General features: G+C 43.1%; 1 protein-coding gene across 1 annotated transcript in view; it reads right to left on the reverse strand.

The window, feature by feature from the left end:
- The window catches only part of LOC144672797 (scavenger receptor cysteine-rich domain-containing protein DMBT1-like), a 36560-nt gene extending 13497 nt beyond the window's left edge, over nucleotides 1-23063 (reverse strand). Inside the window, exons 1-8 of the mRNA XM_078534783.1 lie at nucleotides 22985-23063; nucleotides 21519-21554; nucleotides 19501-19815; nucleotides 17387-17692; nucleotides 10323-10637; nucleotides 7198-7512; nucleotides 4861-5175; nucleotides 445-759 (exon numbers count right to left, since the gene is read on the reverse strand). Of these exons, the coding sequence (XP_078390909.1) occupies nucleotides 445-759; nucleotides 4861-5175; nucleotides 7198-7512; nucleotides 10323-10637; nucleotides 17387-17692; nucleotides 19501-19815; nucleotides 21519-21554; nucleotides 22985-23063 (1996 nt within the window). The remainder of the gene's footprint in view (nucleotides 1-444; nucleotides 760-4860; nucleotides 5176-7197; nucleotides 7513-10322; nucleotides 10638-17386; nucleotides 17693-19500; nucleotides 19816-21518; nucleotides 21555-22984) is intronic.
- Nucleotides 23064-23454: the final 391 nt, after the last annotated feature.

A 23454-nucleotide genomic window follows, 5' to 3' on the forward strand; every position in this document is an offset into this window, starting at 1 on the left:
GTGCATCTGAATATCGGATATGTCGCTATTGAGTAAATCGTACAACATGATATTGGAGATTTATTTTCCCCTAAATATGAATTTTCCTTCTCTTTCAATTCATGCCCGTTCATTATCTGGAGGTTTGTGCTGAATATCCCGATCAAGAGTGCAAGACGATGCATTATAGAGTCATGGGTGCATATAGTAATAGAGTCATTACAGCTAATGAGAAGCATATTCGCAAGATCGATTGCGTATCGACTCTCTGTTGAGTAATAAAAGCAGTCCCATTCCCCAGATTTATCTTTCTAGGCCACCAAGAATAGTTTCAGCAGGAGTTGATGCGATTCTGCTTTGAATCTACCTAATGGTGTACAATTAAGCTTCACTGTCATGCATTAATTCAAATTAGGACTGATACGTTTTTTAAACCGCTACTAAAACAACAGACAACATCATTACCTGAACATATAACCGACGCTGCCTCGCGAGGGTTGCAGTTATGTACTCCGATAGAATTGGATTCGCACTGCAATAATTTAAACTCTGTTCCATTGCAGTTGACTTTATCCAACCAGAAGGAACTCGTGGCAGCTCCAAAATGTGCATTTCCAGGGGCTGATATGGCGGGTCCGCAACCTAGTTCCTTACAAGCAACTTGTGCATCAAACATGTCCCAACTATCATCACAGACTGATCTCCAGTTGTTGTTGTAATAAACTTCCACTCTGCCGGAGCAAGAATCGATCCCATCCATTAATCGAATTTTAATTAATTCTAAAGGGAGGAATAAAAGAAAAGGCTCAGAAACTCTTCAAGCGAAATTTGCTTGACCAGAAACAAAGTGAAGTCAACAATATTATTGTCTCGGCTGTTTCCATGTACTATTTTGGATAATTAACTTGTTTCTTTTGTTCTGCAACAAAACATTGCAGTGCAGGGAATCGATTTTCATGTAAATGAATCCGCCGCTGCGCCTATTATGAGGATCAAATTCATAGTCTGAGAATGGGAGGTTTTGAGAAAGACTATAGGCCACAGTATGCAGAAACATCGACTCCTTCACCTAACGAGAGGACAGTTCGAAAAATTCGAAGCTCCGGTGAAGTTTCTGAGATGTGAAACGAATTGAATAACTCAAATGTGTTGGTTGACAGAGCCACAAGTTGCCGCGCTTGTGAACACGCACTATTTGTTTCCAAGGGTATTGAATTGAATCTCACCACTGGATACTTTTAAAATGTAAATAATTCAATCTTTTGGCAATTATTTTTTAAATGCCACATTTTCTGCTCTACAAAGGGACGTAAGGTGGCTGCTCCACACCACCATGTCCCAGCTTGGTCTCCTGTCTGTCAGGTGGATCCAGTAGTTTTAAATACATTGTAATTGCACATGTATTACCTGGAATTTCACACCTCCTAAAGCCCAGAGAACTACTAACAGACTCACATCACACCTGGGACATTGCAGGCGAATTTCAAAAGTAGTTCAGGCTATTTAATTTGCTTCTGACGAGCCTACATTGATACATGGTTACGTGGATCAGCTGAGACTGCGGCTACATAAATACCTGACCCTCAAAATAGTTGCCACCCCTGTTAACAACTAATGACAGATGAATTATCAGAGCTGAAATCACAGTCAATTCCATGCGCTTGATAAATGCCACATTTGAATTAATTGTGGCAAAGGAAGGCCACATGGCCCAACTCCCTCGGGCCATTGGTCATTTCAGTCCTATATGCTTTGTCTTCATATTCAGACATGGTCTTAAACATCAACTGGGCAGGAGAGCAGCAACCAGGCTAGGGAAGCAGTCTCAGCTGCGCAATGCTGGCGCGATTCCACAAATCACTGATCAACACCTGCCAAGTATTTAAATCACAGGAAAGCCAATTCTGCAGCCGCATCTATCGGTTCCAGGGTTTCTGAATCTGATAATCAAGCATGAACTCACGGTCATGGAGCCCCATTAGGAAGGAAACCCTGTGCCTTCTGACTTTGATGTCTGGAACTCCCTACATCTGATGATAATTTTCCAATGTCCTTCATGCTGCAAATCTCGTTCCCTATACCCGATTTTCACTGGGTGAATACAGCCCCCGCAAGATCTGATCCAAGGCTGTACCGGTCTATAGCGGGTTTCAGCTACAATGTTATGATCGGTAAGTAGAATTTCGAAGCCGGAGCATGATAACCAGTCAGCACAGGCAAGTAGCTAAGGATACATCATTCTAAAAATCTTTATGACTGCGATGTTTTAGCACGGAATGGTATGTTTTAATTGAAACCACAGTTCAGCAGAACTATCCAGATAGGCTTTGGTGGGTCATACGGGATTAAGCGGTTTGGAGAGCCAGCGGGGTAATGAGGATAAACAGCTAAGGCTGAAGACAAACAGTCCCACGGGCTGGAGACACGTGATTCTCACGTGACTGTGTAATGATGAGTTTAGAATCTAAAAAATGCAATATTGAGCTGATTAGTTCTGTCTAAAAAGACGATTCTCCTTTAATCGGTAGAGTTTTATTTTAGCTAGTCTCAGGAAGACTCTCCCTGCATTTGCATGAATAAAACGATCTCTAACTTCTTTCTCAGTTGCCTGTGGTCGATTCTTGGAAGTAGCCATGAGTTTATGGTTTTTCAAATCTGTGCTTATTTTTTGTCCGACAATAATTAAAACAAATCGTTTTTTTGTCTGCACATATAACAGACGCTGCCTCACCAGGGCTGCAGTTGTGATCTCCCAACCCGTCGGCTAGACAAAGCACTAAGTTCGATTCATTGCCTTTGCATTTAACATTATCCAGGCAAAAGGAACCAGGAGCTTCACCAAAATGGGCACCATGAGGGGCTGATTTGACCGCCCCACAGACCAATTCTTCACTTGCAAATTTTGCATCAAGTATGTCCCAGTCACCATCACAGACTGCTCCCCAAATCTCATTATAATGTATCTTCACTCTTCCAGAACAGGAGTTTGACCCATTGCTCAATCGCATTGGGATCTCATCTAAAGGATTGAGGAGTGAATGAAATAATTTAACTTTACGTTGTATTGAAATACACACTGAGCAGCTCGGGTCGTGGATTGATTCGCCTCCATGTCTCTGATTTGGAAGATGTGGCTTCAATGCGCAATCCAGGACCCGAGCAACAGGGATGGCACATTACTGATGGGGGCTAACATGTTGATTCCAATCCTGTCAAACATTCCAATACAGCTTGGAAACGTTAAGAGACGAGAGCCTCATTGTTTGCTCAGCTCGATGGGGATTTTCCCTAACATCTGGCGTACTTGGCATCCGGCGGTGGACCTGCTCCAAGTAAAACAATCCATGAAATCAAACGTTAACGAATATCTCAACAGCCTCCAGGCATGTGTCATGAAGAGATATTAATCTTTATCATGTTAATGGAAATAATATTTAAATTGGGCTGGATGTAGTGTCTCTGTCTATGTGTTCGTCCATGTGTGGTTTATTTGGATTAAATCCAGCTCATTTGGCTTCATTCATGTACAATAGTTTGAGATGTTAATTAAATGTACGTAAGGAAAGAAGGGAAATGTTACTGTCACATTTGCATTAAAAGAATTGGGAATATCTTGCACATAGTTAGGAGATAAAAATCAATGTGTTGAAGTTACAAATCAGGTTGATGGAATGACAGGATTATTGTTGGGAGCGGTAAATTTATATCAAACCAGTAAAAGAAGGGAAAATATACTTTAAAATGGAAAGCTATGTGTAAACCAAAATGGTTTTGTGTGTGTGAGGAATAAGCAGTTAAAATCTCACCATCCTGTAAAACTAGGACTGTGTCTGCACAGGTAACAAATTGCAAGGAGCCTCGATTTCAATTCGTATGTTCAAACGTGCTTTGTCAGGTATCTGCTTAAATTCTTGGAGAAGACTTATCTGGGAGTGATAAATTTGCGGTTTCGTTCAAAAGTCATTCAGATAGTAATTTGTATACATGTGTCTGTTTTTAATTTGTTGATAATTTGGGAAATGTTTAGTTTAGCTTTTTATCAATTCGTTCTCCGGATTGGTGGCCTTATTCCTGAATTCAGAGCTGCATCTCATATATACCAATTAAAAACATAGGCTATGACAATTGTTTAAGTTTCCTTTTGTGTTCTAAATAACTCAGCCTTTATCAACTGCTGTGTCGCAACAGCGGACCATCCCACGTGCGGCTAAAAATACGCCGTCAAATTTCCCAACTCCTGCCTTCTCGTCACCCGTGCTCCTCATTCCTAAGTTTCTGCTTTGGGAGGATGTCACTTGCCCAGGTTACTTCATTATAACAGTAGCTCTGTGCAATTTGCGGGTTAGATACGCCGTCCGGGCGATATTTTTAGTCTGGCCTTAATTGATCGGCCGTGTTTTACGATAGTCTTCTCTAATGGGGCTCAGTGCATCTGAATATCAGTTACCTCGTTAGCGGGTAAGTCGTATAACGTGAGGTCAACAAAATATTTGTAACTTGTTTCCTCCAAAAAATGTCAACTCATACTGCTACAAATCTTGACCATGCAGAATCTGGAATTCTATGCTGTCTAACACGGTCACGGTTGCTAAATAATGCATCACAATGTCTTGGGTTCAGAGAGTTATAGAGTCATTGCAGCAAATAAGGAGAGTCGAAAGATCTATTACATGGCCACACTCTGCTGAATATTAGAAACGGCCCAATTTCCCCAAAGTTTCTCTCTGGTCCACGAAGTTCAGTTTCAGCAAGAGTACATGCCATTGTGCTTTGAAAAAATCACATGGTGCACGACGGTGCTTCACTTTAAGGTGTAATTACAAATTAGGTTAGACAACTTTATTAAACTACTTGGAAAATAATGAAAGGCAAGATGTGTACCTGAACATATAACGGACGCTGCCTCGTTAGGGCTGCAGTTGTGTTCTCCGATAGAATTGGACTGGCACTGTAATAGCTCAGACTCAGTTCCGTTGCAGTTGACTTCATCCAACAAGAAGGAACTCGTTGCAGTCCCAAAATAAGCATTTCTGGGGGCTGATTTGGTGGGTCCGCAACCCAACTCTTGACAAGCAACTTGCGCATCAAGCATGTCCCAACTATCATCACAGACTGATCCCCAGGCGTTGTTGTAATACACTTCCACTCTGCCGGAACAGGAGCCAATCCCATCCATCAATCGAATGTTAATGGAATCTAATGGAAGGAAGGAAACAGAAGGTTATCAACATCTTAAAGCTAAATTCACTTGAGCAGAATCAAAGTGAAGTCAACAATATTATTGTCTCCTGTGTATTCATGTTTCCTTCCGCATTTTAAATTTGGTTTTTGCGCCTGCACAATAGCATTGCAGTGTAGGGTATCGATTATCATCTGAATGGCCTTTCTGCTGATCCGAAAATGAAGATCAAGGTCAATGTCTGTAGTGGGAAGGGTCGCAGGAGGACCTCAACACAAAATATGCAGACTTTTCGATTCCTTTACTAAGCAGGTGAACATGTGCAACAATGCAGTATTCTTCGTAAATTCCTGAGATGTGATCAGAAGTTTAAATTCAACATGTTGTTTAACAGGACCATAGCGGGCACCCTTGTATCTACGTACTGTTGGGTGTCAAAGGCGCTAAAATGAAAGTCAATATTCGATATTGAAAAAAAAGAAACACCTCATTCTTTTTGCAATTTTTTTCCAAAGTCAACATTTTCAGCTCAATAAAGTGAAGTAAGTTGGCTGTTCCACACCACCTGATCACACCTTGGCCTTCTGCCTGCAAGGTATCACCAGCCGTTTCGTGGACAATGTAATTATAGATTTCTGTTCTGGAATTTCACAGATCGTTGGCCAGGGATCTACCAGGAGGCTCAGATCACATCTGGGAATGTAAATTTCATGCAAATTTCAGAAGGAAATCAGGAGATTGCATTTGCTTTCGATTAGCCCACATTGATACTGGATCCCGTGGATCTGATCAGACTAGGACTTCATAAATGCCAGACCCTGAACATAGTTTGCACCCATGTTAATTAGTAATCACAGAGGGATTTTCAGAGCTGAAATGAAAATCAATTCCAGAAGCTTGATAAATGTAACATTTTAATTCATTGTGGAGACGGAAGGTCACATGATGAAAACCCCGGGCCATAGATTTTTTGGTCTGATATATTTTGTGTACGCGGGCAGACTGGAGCTTTCACGTTAACTGGGCCGGAGAGCAGAAAAGAGGCTGGGGAAGTAGCCTTAACCGCACAAAACCGGATTGATTATCGAAATCCCTGATCAACAACATGCCAAATGGTTTACTGACAGAAAAGCCAATCTTGCAGCGGGGCCATTCATCCCAAGTGTTATTGTTCCCTTTAACCAGGCATAAACACATCTGGACGGAGCCCCAACACATAGGAAACCCTCTCTCTTCTGGCTTTGAATTCTGGAACTCCCGTTATGTGAGCTTAATTTTCCTATGGCCTATGTTATGACATTAGTTCGACATTCCCTCTGTGATTTACATAACACAGCCTTTATCAACTGCTGTGCCATAACAGCGGACAATCCCATATAGATCTGAAAATGCATCGTCAAATTTCACAATTCGCATGACTCGGTTTCCTCATTGATATTTTTCTGCTGCAGGAGGATATTACTTGCCGAGGTTACATCATTATAACAGTTGTTCTGTGTAACGCGGAGTTTAAATACACGGTTCGTGCGATATTGTTAGCCTGGGCTAAATTCACCGGCCGCCTTTGGTGCGCCCAGTACCAAAGTCGATTAAAATTGGCCTCAATGCATCTGAATATCGGGAAAGTCGTTAGCGGATAAGTCGTACAACGTGAGGCCAACACAATATTTGAAATTATTTTTTTCTAAAAATATCTTCTCATCCTGTTACAAATCATGTTCATGCACAAACCGCGTCACGGTTGCGAGATGATGCATCAGCGTGTCGTGGATTCGTCGAGTTGTAAATTCATTACAGCTAAAATGAGGATACTTGACAGGTCAATTCCGTGTCAACTGCCTTTTGAGTATTAAAACCGGCCCCATTACCCCGACTTATCTCTCCAGACCATCAGCCTTAGTTTCAGCAGGAATTCGTGGGGTTCTGCTTTGAAACTATCAAATTCTGCACAGTTGTGCTTCACTGTATGGTATAATTTGAAATTAGGTCTGACAACTATATTAAACAACTTAGAAAATGAAGAAAGGCAAGGTCTTTACCTGAACATATAACAGACGCTGCCTCGCCAGGGCTGCAGTGGTGTTCTCCGACAGAATTGGACTGACACTCGAATAGCTCAGACTCTGTTCCATTGCAGTTGACATCATCCAACCAGGAGGAACTCGTTGCAGCTCCAAAATGAGCACTTCCAGGGGCTGATATGGCGGGTCCGCAACCCAGTTCCTTACAAGCAACATGTGCATCCAGCATGTCCCAGCTATCATCACAGACTGATCCCCAGGTGTTGTTGTAATACACTTCCACTCTGCCGGAGCAAGAATCACTCCCATCCATCAATCGAATTTTAATCAATTCTAAAGGGAGCCAGAAAACAGAAGGTTTAGAAAATCTTCAAGCGAAATTTACTTCTCGAGAACAAAGTGAATTCAACAATGTTATTTTCTCTTGTGTTTTGATGTATTCTTCTGAACCTTAACGTTGCTTTTTTTTTTGGCCTGCACAAACGAAATGTGTTTCCGCTTTAGAGGGAGAGGTAATGAATTTCTAGCAAGCCTGTAAGCCTAGGATTGTGTCTGCCAACGAACCAGATTGCAAGGAGTCCCATTTTGAATTCGGAAGTTCAAATGCACTTTGTCTGCTGACTGTTTAAAGTATATGGGTTACTGTTGCATTGGTGAAGATTTAGATGGGAGCGATTAATTAGCGGATTTGTTTAACAGTGTTAACACTAGTAATTTATTGGCATGTGTATGTGCTTAATTTGTTGCTAAATTACCAAATATTTTCTTTAGTTTGATTTAAATAATTGCTGGAGGCTTTGGAACAATTCGAGTTTCTGGGTAAGTTCCTGAGATGTGATAAGGATTTAAAACTTCAACGTGGTGGTTGCCAGAGCGACAAGTTGGTAGCCTTATGCCTACGTGCTGTTGGGTTGCTAAGGCACTGAATTGAAAGACAACAATGGATATTAAAAACAAAGAAATCCCTTCATTCTTATTGGAATTATTTTTTTAAACTCAACATTTTCTGCTCAGCAAAGGATGGTAAGGTGGCTGCTCCACTCCACCTGATCACAGGTTGGCCTTCTGTCTGGCATGTAACTCCAGCAGCTTCAATAACGTTGTATTTGTTGCGTTTTGTTGCGGAATTTCACACCTCGTTTTGCCAGCGATCTACTAAGAGAGTCAGATGACACCTGGCAATGTTCACAAAAATTTCAAATGTAATCAAGGAGATTTCATTTGCATTTGAGAAGCCCACATTTATACTGGATTTAGTTGACCTGCTGAGACTATGATCGCATAAATGCCAAACCATGAACACATTTGTCAACCCTGTTAACAAATAATGACACGGGCATTTTCAGAACTGAAATAAAGGTCAATCCCATCCGCGTAATAAATTTCATATTTGAAGACGTTACGAAGAATGGCGGTCGCATGACCCAAGACCTGGGCAATTGTCCATAAGTACATAAGAACGCAAGACGTTAGAGCAGGAGTAGGCAATTCAGCCCCTCGAGACTGGCCCGACAATAATTACGCTCAGTACTCAACTCCTTTCGGCCTGAACTCCAATTTCCCGCCCTTTCCCCGTAGCTATTCAACCCATTTCAAATTAAAAAGCTGTCCATCTCATCCTTAAACTTATTCAGCGTCCCTGCATCCACTGCCCTCTGAGGTCGTGAATTCCACAGTCTCACGACCCTTTGGAAAATGTATTCATTCTCATCTCTGATTTAAATCTACCACCCCTTTTCCCAAAACTATGGCCTCACGTTCTAGAATACCCCAGAAGTAGCAACATCCACTCCACATCTACTTCGTCTATCTCCTTTAGTATCTTGTATAACCTTCAATTACATCTCATCTCATGCTTCTGAACTCTAGCGATTGCTCAACCTCTCATCATATGACAAGCCCCGCACCTCTGGGATCAATCTAGTGAACATCCCCTGAACCGCCTTCAGTCCAACTTCATCCTTCCTCAATTTAGCGGAGCAAAACTGTACGCAGTACTTCAGGTGCGGTCCCAACAATGCCTTGTACAGTTAAAAAAGCACTTCCCTATTTTTGTACTCTATTCCTTTAGCAATAAATGCCAAAAATAATTTTTCCTTCCTTGTAAACTGCTAAACCTGCATACTAGCTGTCAGCGATTCATGCACGAGGACACTCAGATCCCTTGATAATTTGTCTTCAACGGGAACCTGGAGCTTCCATGTCAATTATCAGTAGAGCAGCAAAGAGGCTCGGGAAGCAGCCTCACTTCCGAAAAGGCGTCTTGTTTCTAAAAATCTCTGATCAAAACCTGGAAAGTGGTCGAATGACAGAAAAGCCAATCGTGCAGCAGCGTAAATCGTTTCACGGGATTTTCTGTCCGTTAACCATGCATAACGTCACCTGGTTGGAGCCACAATTATTCGAGTGGGAGGGTGAAAATTTGACCTGGAGGGAAACGGTCTCCTATATGACATTGAAGTCTGGAAACATGACACCTGATAGTAATTTCTCTATGGCTTTAAAGATGTAAAACTCCTTCCCTCTACTGGATTTTTACCATGTCAATAGAGTCACTCTCAGGGACAGTTCAAAGCCTGTACCAATATAATGAGGGTTTGAATTACAATGAGCCTTTGGAAAGTAGAATGTTCAGTCCCGAACACGTGATCCATGCAACAGAAGCCAGTCGCTAAGGACACATGATTCGGAATATCTTTAACATGGTAAGTGTTAAACGCGGATATCATTTTTCATTTGAAACCAAAGGACATCAGAACTCTCCATCAGCACATTGGGGGTCATTAGCGATTATCTGGATTGGAGGCTGAAGTGCGATGAGCAGAAACAGATAATGGTAAAGGACAAACTGTGTCCGCGCCTGGTGACACCTGCCTATCATGTGACTATGTGCTGACAATATGGAAATACGTTACAACATTTTGTTCGTTATTAGTTGTACATAAAGAAGATATATTTCCTGTAATCGTTAGAGATTTGTTTTAGCTAGTCTAAGGCAGACTCTTCCTGCGTTCGTCTGAACCAAACGATTGTTAACCTCTGACTGAGTCTCCTGTGTTCAGTGCCTAGAAACCACCAGAACAACATGCTATTTTAAAATTAATTTATTTCTCCGCGGGATGTGGAAACAAATCCATTTTTACCTGAACATATGACCGACGCTGCCTCGCCAGGGCTGCAGTTGTGTTCTCCCAAGGCGTTGGCTTGACATTGCACAAGGCTCGACTCATGACCTTTGCACTTGACATCATCCAGCCAAAAGGAACCAGGAGCTGAAGCGAAATGGGCATCGTGAGGCGCTGATTTGACCGCTCCGCAGCCTACTTCCTTACATACAACTTTCGCAGCAAGCATGTCCCAGCCATCATCACAAACTGCTCCCCAAGTCTCATTATAATGTATCTCCACTCTTCCAGAACATGAGGTTGTCCCATTGATCAACCGCACTGGAATCTCATCTAAAGGAAGGGAAGACAGAATAAACAAAGTAAATCTGCATCGTCTCTTGAAATACATGCACATTCTGGACGTCTTATGATGCAGTGAGCCGAGTGCGTGTTGGCATTTGTGAAGCTCCGGCTACGAAACTCAATCCACGAGCAGAGGATAAATGTCACGGGGCCAACCAGATTGACTATAATTTTGTAATGCTGCCATTATGGCTATTGCAAGCGATAAGAGATGAGAAATTCATTTTTAGCCATGCCTGGTGCGGAGAACGCGCCTGATATTTTCTACCTGGCTTCAAGTGACGCACCTGCTCCGAGTCAAACAAGCTATGGATGGAAATGCCTCAAGTGCTTCGTCGCCCTCCTCCGCCTCTCGGCGCTCTAACCCATATAAGTATATACTCACAACGTCAACATTTCCAATCTCCATCCCTCCCCCGCCTCGTTTTGCTCAATGCTGTGTTCCCGCTGAATGGGCAAATTGCTTCCCGAGGAGGCAACATTACAACATCTGCCAAATATGCTCTCAATTCCGCTTTATAATTTCATCGATGTTGGCACATTCATGTCCAGGACTCTCTGTCCCATTAAACCCGTTCGAACTGTTTTGCTTCGTGTACAGAGCCTCTCGCTGTCACCTATTACCAAGTTTTGAGGTTCAAATACTGACCCTCCAACTTGAATTCACTCAGTTCCATTATCCAGTTGCGTGCGTACCCTACTACCCCATTTGCCACTTATTGCGATGCGTAAGTCTCATCGTCATTTACGGTTTTTATTCGATACTGGCACCTGACGGCTATTTTGAAATTTGTTCATGATTCTTTGAGCGCAAGCACAAGTGTTAGATTATGCATTTTGGTAGGAATACCATGGACCGCCAATATGCAGCAAAGGTTTGAAATTTTGAACGGGGTGTAGGAGCAGACATACCTCGGTTTATATGTGCATTGATCGTTCAACGTGGCAAAACAAGCTGATACAGACGTTAATAAAGCCCATGCAATCCTGTTATTCTGTAGCCACACACTCAGAAACATTCATGCACAAATTTGCGAATGTATAAGTGTGAATATAGAAAACTATAACAAGTGCGCCATTCATTTGTTATTATCTGAGCTGTTATTTAAATTTAATATTTTCAATGGGTGAAAGGACAGAGCTTAAACGGTGCACCCTCTTGCCCACCCTAACGAGCCGAAAGTGCAAATCTGACTAATTTTAAGAGGACTAAATAGACGGTAACAGAGCGGTCATCCATTTACCTCACACCGTTTTATTTTTCTTATATTTTCTCTACTCACTAACGCCATGACTGCGAGTTGAAATTACTCACCCTAATTACTGATCCCTGTCTATATAGTTTCACTAAAATTAATCGACGAAAACTACTGGATGGGAGAATTCAGGTTCCAACATACATCTGGATAAAAATCGTTTCCTTGCGCAGGCCTTTAGCCGTGTTTTTGAGGACACATTAAAAGATGCCAAAATGGTGAAAGGTTACAAATTTTTGTACTAGTAAATGTGTTGTCATGGAGGGAGCAAAGGTTAACTAAGGCTGCACCTGCTGCAGCCTAATTAAAAACAGGAGAAAAAAACAGTAGTGCAAGCCTTGAACATATTCGTTCGTTTGTATAGAGTGGGCACTTGCCTATCAATGTACTTAGCTTCTGGGAGCAAGAGACGCTGCGGACGATGAGATACATCATGGACGCAAAAGTTACCCGGATGCTTTGCAGCAGAAGGCAGTCACACCCCGCAAAGGTCTTACCTCCTGATTTGGTCAGGAACAGGAGAGTGTGGCTGTGACTGAGGCAGATAGAGGGACTAAGAGGACAGATGTGCAGAAGAACTTCAGCCTTTGCAGCATTCCAATATGGTTGAGGTTTTTGCAGGCTGTTCGCATGAGAGTAAGGGCTGCAGGGCAGTTGAACAGACTAACCAAAGAACCTTGGTATAGGAAGACTTTCAAGTTGAGGAAGCACAAATGATTATAGTGGGAGCATGGGACAGTATAGTGAACGGGATTGACACTATTCTCTGCAGTAAAGTGCATGAGTCCGGAAGGATGTGGCAACCATCCGGTTCTGGGGCTGGGACATGCGATCGGCACTGGAGAGGAAATTGAAGTGGAAGGTGGAGGAACCAGTTGTCGTACTCCATGCAGATAACCAATGACAGAGGTAGATCTAGGAAAGGGCTACTCCATAGAGGGCATGCGGAGCTAGGCACTAAATTCAAAAGAAGTTCAGCAAAGTTAACCACATCTGGATTATTACCCGAGCTACGGGTAAATTGACATCGTGTACATGACATTCGATTGAGGGACATGTAGCTCATAGTCTCGAGTGGGAGAAGTGCGTTCCGATGTGCGGGACACTGACGCCGGTATTGGGGTCAGTTTGGGAGGTTCCATTGGGGCTTCCTACAACTGAACCGTGCTGGCAACAGTATTCCAGTGAGTCACAGAATGAGGGAAATAGGGAAGGTTTGAACTTAATAGTGGGGGCAAGAAATCAACTTTCCAAAGATGTGATAAATTAAAGTGTAGTGAATAGAGAAGAGAGATGCACATTAATCGGGAAACGATTAGTAGACGGTGACAGGGAGGGACAGAGAGTGCAGCAGTAGAAATGTTACATTACATCTGCAAATGAGGTTAGTAGATTCATTAATAAGAAACGGATTGAAAACTAAAGGTGATGTATCCAAATGCACATAGCATTCGAAGGAAAATATCAGATTAACTGAGACCACAGATATAAATACATAAATATGATATGATAGGCATTACAGACTTGGCTGCACGGAAACATAGATTGGCAGCTCAATATTGAAGGTTAAGTGATATTGAGGAAGGGAAGTAAGCTAGGCAGAAGTGGAGGGTTGGTTCCATTAATTAATGATGTAACCATACAGCAGACGAGTATAAAGAGAGGAATAATGGGACCTTCTCAGAAAGGGAGGGCAATAATCATGGCGGATTTTAATCTGAATGTGGAATGGAAAATTATAAGCACAAAGGAAGTGGGAGAAAGCTGGTGGAGCTGTGTGCTGACTAAGTCCCCGTGTCCTCATGAGATTAATCCTCCTTTCGGGTCTTAAATAAGTGTCTAATGAAATAGCTGAAGCGTTGGATTAATGTTCCTTGTTTGGAAATTAGTGAATGTAACCCGTTTATTCAAAAAAGCGGGGAGACACAATATGGGAATCTACAGGCAATGAAATAAACGTCTGTCATAGCGGCAAATGTTAGAAGCTGTGATTAAAGAGGCTATGGCAGGGCACATGGAAAAATTGAGCATAATCAGGCGGAGTCAACATGGTTTTGTGTAAGGGAAATCATAAATCGCCAATTTATTGGAGTTCCTGAAATCTGCAACAACGGCTGCGGATCGATGGGGAGAGATGGGCCTACTGCCATTAGATTTCCAAAACGAATTTGATGAGACGCAAGGTCAAACGTTATTGTGAAAGCAAGACCCTGCTGGTGTTAGGGTTAACCTATTGGGGTGGATAGAACATTTCCTCGCCTATAGGAAGCAGAGGTCATGATGGCGTCATTTTTCCCTGGTTGACAAGAGATAACAAGTGGCGTGCCACAGGGACGTGTGCTGGGGATTCAACTGTTTACCATTTACATAGGTAACTCGGATGAATTTGGGGAAGTGCATCTGCTACGTTTGTAGAGATAGACTCCATAGTAAGTTACAAAGAGAACACAAGGAGGCTAGAATAGGATACAGATAGAGTGGGGGAAAAAAGAAAACGTGGCGAATGGAGTGTACTTTGGGCAAGTGTGAAGTTTTCCCAATCAAACGTCAATACCATTGCCTGAAGGGCTGTACAAGTCAAGCAGATAAGAATAGCCGGCTACTGTTCCTCGCATTGCTGTGAAAGTTATGAATCTACAGAAAGCTCCTTAAATAAACCGCCATTTATAGTTCACACAGCATTAAAATAAAACAACCTGTTTTTGCCTGTGACTATTAATTGTTTCAATGTGAGACCGCAGTCTTGTAATCTAGCCTGCTGTTCAGTATTTGCTTCATTTTGTTTTGCATGTCAACTAGAAGGCTGTCTTCAATAACGGGTTCTACAGCGGAAGAACATCTTGTTAGGTGAGCCAGTGGTACATCATGGCGTTTACTGGTGACATATTGCAAGTCATATGTGATGCCTTCACTGAATTTTCTGAAAAATCCAGCTTTGCCAGAACAAATGACCGACGCTGTCTCACCATCTGCGCAGTTGTGTACTCCCAGTGGTCTTGCTTGGCAATGGAATAAATTGGACTCAGATCCTGTGTAGCTTCCGTCATCCAACCAGAATGGACGCATTGCTTGTCCAAAGTGAGGACTGCAAGGAGCTCATTTGGCGGGGCCACAGCCGATCTGCTTACAGGCAACATTCGCATCGATCATGCCCTAATTGTCATCGCAAACCGACCCCCATATGTTATTGTAACATACCTCCACTGTCCCGGACCAAGTGTCACTCCCACCGAGCAATCTCATTGTGGCCGGCGCTAAAGCAGGGGCGATGGTAGAATGTAAGCGCTGGTCCTCCTGCGAAAGATTACCCTGAGCATTCTCGCCTCATCTGTTTCTGCTTCATTCTCTCCGGGGTAGCGGGCAGCCTTTTGCAAGACCTCCATTTGTTGCCCACCCCTCAATTGGTGCCTGGCTGGGCCATTAATCAGAGGGCAGCTTAGGACTGTCCGCGTTCCATGACGCCAGGAAGCACATGTAGGCCAGACCGAGAGAGGGCAGCAGATTACCTTCCCTATGCCACATCAGCAAAGAGGTTTTAACGGCAATCGATGACGAGATGTCATGGTCACTACTGCTGAGATTAGCTTGACATTTCAGCTTTATCCATTGAAATCAATGGCCGTCAGCTGCCTTGGTGGGATTTGGACACGTGTTCCCAGAGCATGAACCTCGGCCCCTGGATCTCTCTTCCGGGGGCTTCACCCTAACAGCAGTGGCTCCTTCTGATTTCTAAATCAGTTTTTTCTTTGTCGAAAAGATTTTTTTGTGTGTGTTTAGGGCGTCAATTTCCATCTCCATCTCTGGCCTATTGGGCCTGCAATGTGGAGCAACTAATTGTTTGCCAAGGGATTACTGACATGTGAACTGCAGCTCAACATAATTAGAAACTCAGATCTCTCTATCAATGGGAATTGACAGCAATTCGGTCCATGCGGCTAGAGTTGTAAGGAAAATTGAAAAAAAGTTCCAATGATCGGACGAAAAGAGCGGCAGCGATGCGCCCTCGCACTACCCACAAACAAACCGCATGTTTACCTAACTTGGGAAGTGTGAAATAGAGGCCAGAGATACGTTTCTGCTTTAAATACTTGAGGCCAGCACATAGAGTTAAAAAGCTCGTATAATTAATGGTCCATAATTAGTTAGTTTCACTAGTTTAATCGTTGGAGGATCCTTGGCTGGGACTGGTCACGTTTCGATGTATAGTATGCCCAGGGTGGCAAATGCATTGAATGGGATTTGACCTCAGAAGATTGACCTCAGTCCCATTCCCCCCCACCCCCCCACCCCACTCCGCCCCCCGCCCCTACCCCCCCAACTTCCTTATCCAGCAGCCATCCTCCGCTGTGACAGGGCTTTTAGTTCAAGTGCGAATATTAACTCACTCCTTTTCCAGGACCTCCATTGGGCTATTTTATCAGACTTGTTCTCTCTTCTAATTAAAATGCAATGATATACCCGACTGATAACCAAGGGTGCAAAGCTTCCCCCGAGCATTGACACCGTTCCCCAGTTGATGATGTACCTTGCTGCCCTCACTGACCTTGCTGCCTGCGACCCTGCTGGCGTTGAAGTTGAGCTCAGTACAGACTCGTGCAGTTGCCCCTTGTCTTTCAAACCGGCTCTCTAAGCGTTATGGATTCAAAACTGAGTTCAAACATTTTGGACCTGAGCATCCGCCTCAATCTAGTTCCATATGTTTTCTTTATCATCACCTCCTCCTTTTGCTGGGTCAGTCTTAGTCTTGTACCTATCTAACTCCTCGTGTTACATTCAGGATTTTTTTCCGCATTATGCAGCATCATTTGGACACAGCTTTTGTTTCTTCATTATCTCCATAACAAGTGCCTTTGTCGTTGCACATTGGAATATTTTGTTACTTAACCTCCCCAACCTCCTCCCTATCACCGATCTCCCCCTTCTTCTTCCAGTCGCGTATCATTCCATGACTTCAAAGGCTCCTACTGCCTATGTGCCTTCAGTGATGACGAATTGTCATCAACCTGAAAGGTTAACCATCTTTCTCTCCACAGATGCCTGGCCGACTTGCTGAATGATTATTTTTTTGTTCTGATGTCAAGGCTTGCAGAATCGGTAGTGTTTCCTTCTTGTGTTGTGACAACAGTATGTTTTCAAATGTAGGGGTGAAATGTTGAAGAGAGGAGAAAGACATAGTTGCGTATGTGCATGGACCATTGAAGGTGTCAATGCAGGTTTAGAGAGCAGTTAATAACCTATACATTGTTTTTATTCTGAAAAAACCTCGCATGCAAATGGGCAATTGAATGACTGCAGCCCACCCGAGGTATGGGGTAACCGTTGTTCCTCTCAAACTTGTGGCCTAATGTTTCAATCTATTGGATTGTAACAGGGAGTTAAAAGCGCTACCAACTGAGTACAGTCCGTTAGGTTCTGATTCAGGCAAAATGCATTCGGCTGCCACGCATTAACCACAGGCCCTGCTGATTCGTTCAGACTTACCTGTTACCAATAGCTTCACAGGGTCGCTGCTCCCTGATGTTGCAAGTTTTCCGGATTTGTTTGTTTGGTAGTGACACATGTAGGTCCCACTCACACTCGAATCTGCACCCTGAATGGAAAATTGAATGCTGTAAACTCCATCCGGAGCAGTTTCGGAGGCAATGGGATCAACGTCACCAGCTTTCATGAAATAAAACGTGCTCCCTACGTATCGACTCAAAGCCGTGCAATTCAACGTTACGGCCTCTCCTGTCATGAACAAGCCATGTTTCCTTTCCAGAGAGAGGGTGGGCTTTGGTGGGCGGTCTGCAATCAAACATTTAAATAACTCACATTATCTCCAGTTCAAAGAGGGTGAACGAGCAGAAACTAAAGATCACTGAATGGGGTACGAAAAGATTTAACTTTATCTATTGCATAATCTGCGAAATATATAATTACAGTTTAGCCTATCTATTTCGCCTCGCTTAAGCACTAGCACGGTCAATGCATCAGGAACTATATGTACAGTGTTCTCCATGAGGAATAGTGGCCACTTGGACCCCCATTGACGGACTATTGCCGTCTATGTCTTGAGCACCGGTCTTAGTTCTGCCTGCCCGCAGAAGCAGTACTTCCGAATTCTCAGTGCATTGAATTTTTTGTCGGATCATCTTCATTTTCATTTTAGCTCCTTCATTTTATGCCTCAACATGTCCACCTCGGCTTGTTAAAAGCCATAATGTGCTAGGGAATTTCAGTTGCAAGTGGCATGCTGAGTTTCAGAATTAAAGGACAATTTTTTAAGCGCAGCTTTCAAGCAGAGCGAATCTGGCGCTGTCTATTGCCCAATGGAGCTCATGCCCACCATCCCTCCATTCACAACAGAGTATGACCCGCGAGCTTGGCAATCTGGTTCACATGATCACTATTCCTCGGTGTTTCCCCAATAGGCTGTTTGAGGTGCCATCGACAAAGACTGCAGTACAGAACTGGTGGGCTGGTCAATTTGAATTGTAGGTGAAACGGGTCGCTATGCTTATATCGGGTCATGGTATGGAATACCTTAACGAGCCTTTTCAATACCACCTATATTGTGATTGGCCATGGAAGCTGCACTGTCTTTCCTGAATTAACCATCTCCTCATAATTTACCAAGCGCAATAATCCCAAAATTCCTGCAGGTGTCTCCCTTTGCCTGCTTACCTACTGGGCGCTGAAGATTTCACTCTAATGGTCAAAATAGTGAATTTGTCCCTCCGCCCTGCTTGGCAGGTTATTATTTTTCTTATTATTATTTCTATTATTATTATTATCATTATTCCTGCACTGGATGTGGACATCGTTGGCTGGGCCAGCATTTATTGCCCATCGCTAGTTGCCCTTGAGAACGTGGTGGTGAGCTGCCATCTTGAACCGCTGCAGCTCTTGTGGTGTAGTTACACCCACAGTCCAGTTAGGAAGGGCGCTAAAGGATTTCGACCCAGTGACAGTGAAGGAACGGCGATAGATTTCCAAGTCAGGATAGTGTGTGACTTGGAGTGGAACCTCCTGCTGGATGTGTTCCAACCTATCTGCTGCCCTTGTCCTTCCAGATCGTCATGGGTTTGGAATGCGCTGTCTAAGGAGAAATGGTGAATTCCTGCAGTGTATCTTGTAGATGGCACTCACTGCTGCTACTGTGCGTCGGTGGTGGAGAGAGTGAATGATTGCGGATGTGGCACCAATCAAGCAGACTGCTTTGCTCTGGATAGTGTTCAGCTCCTTCAGTGCTGTATGAGCTGCACTCATCCACTCATTTGTGGAGTATTCCATCACACTCCTGATTTGTGCCCAAACAGATCCCTAAACAAACTTCAGCAAAATGTGGCGGAGCTACAAATTCATAAACCTCACATAGGTTGGATTCCGTCAGTATGGTTAAGGAAATTTGTTTTCAAATTAAGTGCACAGAGACAGAAATCCATGCACTATTTTAGCAAAAAATATTTGACATGTGTTTTGAAACAAGTAGCAATCATCGTATGTTATCTTCTGCCTCTGAATCTTTCGTTTTTGTCTGAGCTCTTTGCTTCTCTATAGAATAATATCGTTGATGTATTTCACATGTTGTCGACAATAAAATGATTCTGTACCTGAGCAAACGACAGACGCATCCTCATAGTGATTACAGTTGTGCTGACCCAAGGCATTTGACTGACACTGCCACAGGTAGAACTCGGAACCATTGCATTGAACAGAGTCCAGCCAGATCGATGAGTTCCCTTGTCCAAACCTGGCTTCCCAGGGTGCCGATTGAGCAAAGCCGCAGTTCAGCTCTGTGCAGACAACGTCAGCGTCAGATATGTCCCAATCGTCATCACAAACTGTCCCCCACGTGTTATTGTGGTAGACCTCCACTCTCCCTGCACACGTGCCCTCGCCATCCACGAGTCTGACTGGGAATTGTTCTAAGGAATGCAAGAGAAAATAAGTTTGACCAAATTTCTGGGAGCAAAATTAACCTGGGTTTTACAGAAACAAAATCAGGAGGAAAAGCCGAAGCAGAAGGTGAAAATAAGTTCCGGAATAAATGAACCTGAATTTGGACTTGTGCAGCTATTCCAATCAGGGAACATCGGAATCTGCAACTCTTACACGGCACTACTGATATACAGATAATGATTGTCTATTGAACAGAGAATGACTGATACAGAATGTCATGACCAAACTGTTTCCTTCAGCTCCTTTTGACTGTTTCAACATTATAGTTGCCACTTTGAGCTAATTATTTATCATCTGATTGTGGCAAACTTATGAGCATTCATATTTGCCTTTCAACACCAGGTACTTGCACATTGCCCAAGTCAAGCAGATCAGAGTAGCTGGCTACTTTGTCTTGCATCTGTATTAAAACTAGGAAAGAGCAGGAAATTCCATCAGGAAATGCTGCCGTTAATGCCTCAATTAACATTCACTTAAATATTATATAATGTTATGTATCGGTCTGTGTTCACTGGCTGATTCATTGCCTGGCTGAATTATTCCCATATTCATGCTATTAGGCCATTGTTTAATTTTGTTTTAATAAAACATCATGTTGATTTATTATAGACGAGGGGGGACGAGCAACATTGCACTTTCAAATTCTTTGTCGTTATCCTTAGTCTGGTTATAATTTCCCACAGCTCAATTAAAACTCCCCTCAGTGCCTTCTATTGAAACGTTTATGAAGAATAATAATTTCAAGGTTTCACCAGGTATTGTGACAACCCAATATTCTCCAGACAGATTTACCTTTTCGGCGCATCATCTTGCTGAACTGTTCAACGTGCCTCAGCTGTTTTTAGGCCCGAGTATTCCTCAGGCTGGCCTGGCACGCGCTGTGTTTCAGGGATGCACCACAGCCCTGCTAGCTGTGTTAATGCGAAAACCAAATCTCATTCCCCCCTCATCACTACGCTCCTTGTCTTATGTTTCCAGTTGATGCTACAATGCCCCCATTCATCGTTGCTCTCAACCAATTCATGGCCTTGTCCCCCTCTATCAAGGTGATCGAATGCATTTAAAAAATAAAATAATTCGTCAGTACCCCTTACGTTGCAGACTCATGCACAACCACAATTTCCAAACTTCACACCATTACGCAAAACACCTTTTGCTGCATTCACTTGAATATATGCAATTCATCCCCTAAGCCTCTCTGCCTCTCTACCCCTTTCACCATGCCCCCGTGAACATGAGTATTTTAACACGATTTGGTCACTGTCTTAATATCTCACCAACTCCATTTTATGACGCTCCTGTGAAATTCTGACGTTAACAATGGGAGGTAAAAATACATTTTGTTACTGATGTTTCATGTGCATACCGGAACATAGTTCAGGCACATGATTTGTCATATTTTTAGGAGTGATATTCTGCTAACATCGGTGGTATCGGATTAGCCTCTCATCACACAGAAATACTAGGTTCCACTTCCATTAAACAAAACTCCTGAACATGTAACAACCATTTCTTTTAATCTGCCCGCAATTAAAACGGCTGCACTGTTGTTGATATTTTCATTAATATTACTAACATCAAACAGAAGATAAAATGGCATATGCACATCCATATTCATTACAATGGTACTAGGTGCACATATATAGTTTAAAACATAATAGTGTAGTACCTGTAGATATGAGATTCCACAGAAACACGATCTGAACTATAAGACAAATAAAATGTTATTAAATCATAATTATAAGGCGAGCTATTGGCCAATGAAGTTTCACATTATATAATCGTCATGGAAACATTTTTCATGTTTCTTATTCTTATAATTGTAATAATAATAATATTTACTATTAATATATTCATCATCATCATCAAAAATGGATTATATAATAGTATTAATAATAGTTAATTGCAGACAGTGAGATAAAAATAGAGAATTTGTGTGGAGCATTAACATCAGTGGTAAGTGCTCACTTCAATGCAGAGTGTAAATTGTTGCTTCATTGGGAGAAATACAAGGTAACAAACTGCTGGATAAAGAAGTGAATGATTTTAAAATGAATTTATGAAACGTGTACCGGCCAGCAACGATGAGAAAATCATTGTGATGCCAGGGTGGCAGAACGGGGAATATTTTGCCAGCAGCTTCCTTGCTTTTTACTTCCAGCCTCTTTCACCTTTGAAATTCACTTTGTTCCTGAAATAAGATAGAACATCTATCATAAAAGGCACAGTTGAAATGAAATGGAGTATTCAATATATTGGTTATTTTTTTAATATTATTATTTCAAGGGGCCTGGGCAGCATTTTTATTGCCTATCTCCAGTTGCCCTAGAGAATATGGTGTTGAGTTGCCTTCTTGAACTGCAGCAGTCCTTGTGGTGTAGGTGCACCTGCAGTGCTGTTAGGGAGGGTGATCCAGGAATTGACCAGGTAACAGTGAAGGAACGGTGACATGTTTCCAAGCCAGGATGGTGAGAGGCTTAGAGGGGAAATTGCAGACGGTGCTGTTCTAACTATCATCTAACCTTGCCCTTCTAGGGGGCAAAGGTCACTGATTGCGAAGATGCAGTTGAATGGGCCTTGGTATGTCTATGCAGTGCATCCTGCTGCCCGCTGCTGCCACTGTGTGTCGGTGGTGGTGTGAGCGGGTGCTCAAGGTGCTGGATGGGGTACCACTCCAACGGGGTGCCTTGTCCTGGACGGTGCCAATCTTCATAAGTGTTGTTGGAGTTGCGCTGATCCAGGCAAATAGAGAGAATTACATCACACGCCTGACCTGTTCGTTTCACATGGTGGACAACGTTTGAGGACTCAATTGGTAGGTTACGCGCCTCTATATTCACAGCCTCCGACCTGCTATTGTAGCCACACTATTTATAAGGCTGGTCCAGCTCATTTTCTGTTCAATAGTAACTTCCAGGATGTTGAAAGGAGGGTGTGGGTGCGGGGGAGGATGATAGTTGGAGGGGGTGGCGGGTTTGATGGTTGGAGGGCGTTGTCGCGGGTGGGGGTGGTTCAACGATGGTAATGTCATTGGGTGTCAAGGGGAGATGGTTTTAGACCCCTTCTTGTTGGAGATGTTCATTGCCTGGCACTGGTGTTTCGCATACACAAGGACTGTGCAATGATCACTGGTACCAGTAGTGTCATGGTCAGATGCATCAGCTACTGACACATTTGTGGTGTGAATATCAAATGCTTTCGCCTCTCTAGCCATCTGCCACAGACATAGTCTAGCGGCTATGTACTTTATAACTCGGCCAGCTCGGTAAGCGGCCGTTCTCCCGAGCCAATCCTGGAGAATGACATTTTCGTCCCCCAACCAGGGTATATTCTGTACCCTTGCCATTCTCATTGATTCCTGCAAGTGGTGCTCAATATGGAGGACCAAAGATTCATCTCCTGAGCACGGACTTGGTGGGGGGATGGGGCTAATGGGGAGAGGAGGGTGGGGATGGAAGGGTGGGGGATGGGGGTGGGGAAGTCGCGGACGGCAGGTGTTAATCAGCTGGATAATTATTTTCTTATCTTTGACTTGATGCCAACAGACTCGATTGGGCGCGGAGGTGGCGTTATAAAATTTGGGAATGCATTAAGCTGACCTACAT

Source organism: Cetorhinus maximus, unplaced genomic scaffold, assembly GCF_964194155.1.
Source record: "Cetorhinus maximus unplaced genomic scaffold, sCetMax3.hap1.1 HAP1_SCAFFOLD_44, whole genome shotgun sequence".
NCBI lineage: Eukaryota > Metazoa > Chordata > Chondrichthyes > Lamniformes > Cetorhinidae > Cetorhinus > Cetorhinus maximus.